Source organism: Olea europaea, chromosome 12, assembly GCF_002742605.1.
Source record: "Olea europaea var. sylvestris chromosome 12, O_europaea_v1, whole genome shotgun sequence".
Classification (NCBI taxonomy): Eukaryota; Viridiplantae; Streptophyta; class Magnoliopsida; order Lamiales; family Oleaceae; genus Olea; species Olea europaea.
This window is the reverse complement of record NC_036248.1, coordinates 1,522,502-1,529,168: the sequence shown is the minus strand read 5'-3', so window position 1 is coordinate 1,529,168 and position 6,667 is coordinate 1,522,502. Positions and strand designations below refer to the sequence as shown.

General features: G+C 30.7%; 1 protein-coding gene across 1 annotated transcript; it reads right to left on the bottom strand.

The window, feature by feature from the left end:
- Positions 1 to 3,297: 3,297 nt before the first annotated feature.
- LOC111405108 (beta-fructofuranosidase, insoluble isoenzyme 1-like) lies at positions 3,298 to 5,184 on the bottom strand. The gene has a single exon (XM_023033833.1). The coding sequence runs from the start codon at positions 4,987 to 4,989 to the stop codon at positions 3,445 to 3,447; it is 1,545 nt and encodes a 514-aa protein (XP_022889601.1). The 5' UTR covers positions 4,990 to 5,184; the 3' UTR covers positions 3,298 to 3,444.
- Positions 5,185 to 6,667: the final 1,483 nt, after the last annotated feature.

Genomic DNA, 6,667 nt, shown 5'->3' with positions numbered 1-6,667 from the left:
TGGTTCCACATTAATTTGGGAATTTTGGATGATAAATTTGGTGTATTTGATTTGGCGTGTTTGGAGGATTGATACAAGCTAGTTAACTAATTGATTGTATGAGTAAAGTTGTCTATGACATTTCACTTTTACTTATTAAAATACAGTATTTATAGGATAAAAAATGTGAAAATGTAAAATTTGAATTAGTAAATAAAATGGGGTAGGACATGTAATTTCCACTAGAAAGAATCATAAAAAGAATAATGAAAAATTGAATTGTCTAATTAATTTATTTTTTTAACGGGTAATCAGTTTGGGGCGGGGCAACGATGTAAATACTATACTCGTCCCATCCGAATCGAGAAATTAAAATCAAATACTATATCCATCTCATTGCGTCATCGGTTCGATTTTTTTTTTTTTTTTGCCCCATTAGATTCAGTTAATCGCAATTTCGATTTTGACAATTCAAATTACCATCCCTAGATGGACTAGCTATTTTCTTTCCGACGATTCCTATTTTTGGTCTACAAATTTATTATTTTATTTTTGTAACAAGAAAAAATAATAAATTCACCAAATTTAAAATATATATTATCTGGTAATATATTAGCATAAATTTATTATGATTTACTAAATAATCAAATTAATTGAATAAATATCATAAAACAATTTTTAAAAATGTTAAACTAAACGTATTTTCTAATTTTCTATTTTGAGAATCCGTTTTTCAAAATGACAAACAAAACACGCTTTCTGTATTTTGAAAATAGTTCCTCAAAATAGAAAACTAAAAATGAATTCAAAACTGAAAAACAGAAAATGTAAACGCAAACCAAACGCACCCCAATTGTTTCTAGACTAGGGACATGCTAAACATGGATCACGTTCACCTTTACACATATAGTTGATGTGATGCACCTTCTAATTGCCAGAATGCAGGAATAGAATTATCCAAAAATTAAAAAAAAATGTTTAATTCAATAAACAAGATTGTTTAAATGTTCACGTTTATATTATATCAAGAGTAAATGATTCAATTTTTTACCTAACTTCAATGATCAATTTTTGAATTAATTCTGAATTGCAAACTTTCAGCCCTTTGAATCACAAGCTTTCAGCCTTTGAATTTCAAGAACTTGATACTTCAAGCTTCCATGTTTTCTATTGTATTCTTCAAAGTTAATACTACATCAATGGTGTCCTCTTTTAATTTAAGCAAGAAACTACTTACTGGATTGGAAAATTGAATAAAACAAGAAAATAATTATTTTCTCTATTTTTCTTTTTCCAAATTTGGACACCATGAAATTACATATTACAATTGTTATAGGATTTCTAGTTTCTATATAGTCTCTATTTATAGAGACATAATAGTTTTAATCATTGTACAATAATAATTCCACATTTAGATATGAGTTTTAATTAAAGTTCAAATCCAATTAGTTTACGTTTAATTACACGTATAGTTTTAGAGCTTCAAATATAATTATAACTAAGTTTACAATTTTCATAGTAATTACAATTAAACATAAAAAACTTTATTATAATCACAATTAAGCCAAAAATATTATAAATACCGTAATTAAGTTACAATACTTTATAGAGGTATCACAGGGGTCTTATCTAACATATATTATCCAACATCCAATAATTAGCTCATGTCTAATTGATCCTAAACCACCCAATTTAATTATTAGTCTTTATTTTTTCAATAATGGCAAAAAACTGAACTCTTTCAATATATAAGATCATAGAAGTTAATAATTTGCAATTATTTTCTCTGATATGTCGTATATGTATTTTATTCTCATCCGAGATCGGATGATTGGGTATGAGGATAAATAACCGTTTTATTCTTCTAATTATTCTCATTAACTTAAGCATCATTGTATTCAACAGTCTCGTGAACTAATTACAACTGTCGAAGTTCGATCGTCACTAAACACAGAGCTCAAATTTTAGTCGTTCATCAGAAAATATTTAACTAGTCACTCTACCCAATTTTCGAGGGTGAAGGTTCTCAACACGAATTTCTATTCTTTATTTTGCTCATTTTCAAATTTCAAACTCATCGAGATCTTTGACCAATCAATTGATCTCGCCAATTGATGAATCAAATAATCATTAAAATCACGAAAAAATGTGCATAATCTCGTCAAAGGATTTAAAAGAAAAATACAGTGGTCAAGTAAAATTTAATTTTTCTCAAGATCATGCTATAGAATTAACTCAACTCGTGATCCATTAAATACACTCCAAGTATACTAATATCACATTTAACTATTTTTGTGATAAGGACTATTACAAACATGAATAGTGAATCGATCAACACTACAACTTTTCGATATAAGATACCAACTCTTATACATTGATTGTGAACAAATTATTTATAATGAAAGTATAATTGTGTCATATTATACTTCTCAACAGAATAAGCAACTTATATTATCATAAGTGATCATATGCATTTTAATTTGTATGCTTAACAATAAATAAATATAAAAAATAAATAAAATCACAATTTATTTATTAAATTATTATTTTATCATAGCAAGATATACTACATGATTACACAACCCAACACTAACGACCTCGTGTTTAGAGGATGATTTCTATGCTATAATATAAGTAGTCAACACTACGCATACTGGGTTGGCCGACGAGGACTAATGATTTTATCAACAATTTATTAAATTAAAAGATGACGGTAATGAAATCAAGACACCATTATATATTTATATATCTTATCAATAACCTTGTCACGTTTAGGGGAGTAGTGAATTTACATTATAGAATACGAAACAGTATCATTATCGTTGCAATTCACATTTACTAAAAATGAACTCTAAAGATTTTTGTAACTCAATATCTAATAATATTTTTTCCTATAATGATTAGCAACATAAAGGGATTTTCCAAAAATAATAATTAATTATGAAGTACAAGAAACATTAATTTAAATATACTTGAAGGAAAAAATACTTTGAAGATGAACTCATTTAGTGGCAAGTAGAAAATAATTTTAGAAATTTATAATGGACTTGTAATTTATTAAAAACACATTCAGTTCATCGTGGCATTAACACCCGCACAAATCTTTATCTCCATGATTAGTACATTGTATTGAATAGACTTATTTATTTATTTTGCTGCGAATGGTATATGATTGAACTACTGATAGGACTACTTTCAAAGACTCTGATATTTTGGTGATTTGATGGGGCTGATAGCATAATAAAAGAAACAGTAGCTTAACAATATCATTTTGTGCGGTAAAATTCAAAAATATTCGATAGGATTTCGAAAAAAAGGAAAAGAATATCGGTGCATTTATACTATAATGGAAAATGAAATAATAATAATAGAGGTGTATCCAATTTAAAAAACAAAAAATAAAGAATTGTGCTGAGAAAAAAATCATGGGTTCTCTCTCTTAATTTCTCCTTTGTAGCTCATCTCTCACTGGTTCATCAGCTGGGGATTTTTCATGCTCCAAGCATTCAAGCTCTCAATTTCAATAGTCTCAGTCCCATTGTTGAATGCATATAAATGAGCATGAGTGTATTTTGCAATAGTGGGATAAACCCTAGATGTAATGCATGTTTTTCCTTTAGCACCAAAACTTTCCACCACGGAATGATCAATCAAACTCCTTAGAGAAAGCTTCTTGTCTGTTAGGTCGACGTCGACAAAGCCTGCAAAAGACGGTTTATACATATTTTCCTTGTCCTCTAACGAGGACTTGGATGCATCAGAACACATGAGAACTACATATTTGTCCTCTTTATCCTGGAAAATCCTGAAAAAGACTGGAGTGTATTCTTCTAGATTTTCTGAAGCCAGTGTTAATAGTCCAAATGGTCCGAGCCCGCCTTGAACGGTCGATCCCTTCTGGCCGCAAAGCTTCTCGGCGTCATATCTATCCCAGCTAGGATCAAATGGCTCCGCCTTGTCCAAGCTTTTAAATGTAAATGTCACCTCAACATCAGCCTGAGCAGCTGATATTCCTTCAATTTGGATGCGATCATTCTTCTCGAGCTTCTTATCGGACCATTCTACCTTCTTTCCTCTAAGAGTTTCCAATTCTTCAACGGGCCATTGTAACAATTGCTTGCCATTGGGATCGAGCACAATGGTACGTGGAATAAGCTGGATTCCGGCCCATCCCTTTCTCGCATCATCGTCAACTGGATCGGATTCATTTGCCCAACCCCACAAGATTCTTCGATTCTTAGCAGGATCGAAGAACGATTTGGAAGCGTAAAAATTGCCATAATCATACCTCAAGCCCTTCCATCCATCAACCATGTCTTTATCAGGAATGTACCTGTCTTTTTCTGTGTCATACGTACCTAAAGTGTAATAATCATATCGAGTAGCATCGAGGCTAATCTTCATTACATGCTTAATATCCCCTTCTATAACAGAAGTGTCTAACTCTTTCGTACCATGCTTTGAGACGGGGAAAAAATCTGGACATTCCCAATTTCCAGTTCCTTGAACAGAGTGCAATGGCTTTTTCACCTTAGTCCATTTCATGAAATCTTTACTCTTGTACAATAATGAAATCCCTTTTTCCTTCTTCCTACTGCCAATAGTGATTCTCCATTGACCATCTTTGCCCAACCATGCTGTCGTAGGGTCTCGGAATGCAGTTTTGTTGACGTGTTTATCAGCTACGATCAATGGATTGTTATCTGGTTTGTTCCACTTCACGAGATATGGATCAGAAATATTCTCAGGCACTGCATAGTTTTGAACCTGTGTTTTATTTTCGTCGATGATTCCACTGTAGAGAATCACAGGCTTGTTTCCAGGGAGGACTGTGGCTGATCCAGACCAACACCCATATTTATCAAATGGTTTTGATGGGAAAATTGCGGGCTCTAATCTTTCCCAGTTGATCAAATCCTTAGACACGGAATGCGCCCAAACAATATTACCCCACACAGCACCTTTAGGATTGTACTGATAGAACAAATGATATACTCCATTGAAATACATTGGACCATTTGGATCATTGATCCAATGCTTTGTGGGTTGAAAATGGTAGCCAGTTCTATGCAAGTCCTTGACGGTTTCGGCAGAAATGGATTGTAAATGCACGTAAACTTTGTGGGATGCTTCTACTCCATTGTTTAATAACAAAGAACATAGAAAGAAAAATGGCAAAGCCGGAAGAAAACTTTTTTCGAACCCCATTAGGTTTGATGGAATAGAATAATAACATTCTTGAATTGTGATATGGTATTTATAGGAATGTTGTCGGAGAAAGAAGGGCGGAGGGTGGTCATGGAAGGAGGGAGATGGCGATAAAAAGGGCGGTGTTTTAGATACTTGAATGGATAACATAAAATTAGCTATGACAAAGGAAAGGATAGAAATTCGTCCATAAAAAACAAAGGAAGAAATGACTAATGAAAAATTAATAAATATTGTAAAATGAAAGATTATTAAGGTTTAGAGGTAAATGACAATTATATCACTTCAACCCTAGAAATAATTACTATTGTATCTCTAATTCTGCCATATAAATATAGAGTTTTGATTCTTAATAAAATACACAAATTTATTGACTTCTCTCTGTTTTTTTTCTTTTTTTCATTTTACAACACGTTATCAGCACAAAAAGCATAATTCTTCAAAATTTTGTGAAGATAGTAATTTTTTCTTCTATCACATGTATCAAAATTAATTAGATAATATGTGAATTTTTTTTATATGCAGATAGCACGTTAATTTGCATGTTCGATCTTTCTGTCTTAATCTGTCTAAATTCACATTCAATCTATGATGTTAAAAATTAATTTAGGAAATTTCAGCCAATTCATAGTCATATTTCGACATATTTGTCTTTATAATGTAATCACGTCCAATTTATCCAAAGCAATTGTTACCTTTTTAATTGTTTGCTAAATTAATAGTATGTAATAGTTTACACAGAATTTCATGGCTTTAGTCAAAGTTAGAATGGTTGTTAACGATTACCTTTTTTTTTAATACAAGTGGACTTTTATTTTATTATTATTATTATTATTTTTTTTTTACTTTACGTACAAGTCATGTCTGTGTGGATTTGTGTCGCAGTCATTACATATTGTAATTAATATTTTTAATTTTGTTAAATATTTTTAGGTGTTCTTATATAAATTTTAAATTAATAATTTATCATATTGTTGTTCCTGAATTAACACAACATTATAATTAATATTTCAGAAAAATATTACTTGCTCCTGAAGAGCATAAATTATAATTTTCAATATTCCATAAAAATATTGACATATTTCTCTTGAAGAAACAAAAGTAAAATATAACGTACTCCCGAAGTAGCACATGATTTCAATAACATATTATTTTAGTATTTTTCCCTGAAGAAAAATACGTAACTTATGTTATGTTGACTACTTGATTAATTATTTTATGATGTTTAATCATATTTTTCAAAAGTAATTATATTTTCTCTTGCTTTATTGTGTAGTTACTCAAATGGCAAATATCACAAAACTTAAGTTTACTGCACTTGACATCTCCAGCAAAAATTATTTATCATGGGTACTTGATGCTAATATCTATCTTGTCTCAAAAGGTTTGAGGGAGACAATAAAAGAAGGAAATAAAGAATCCCTGTGATCGTGCAAAAGCACTCATCTTCCTTCGTCATCATCTTAACGATGGACTGAAA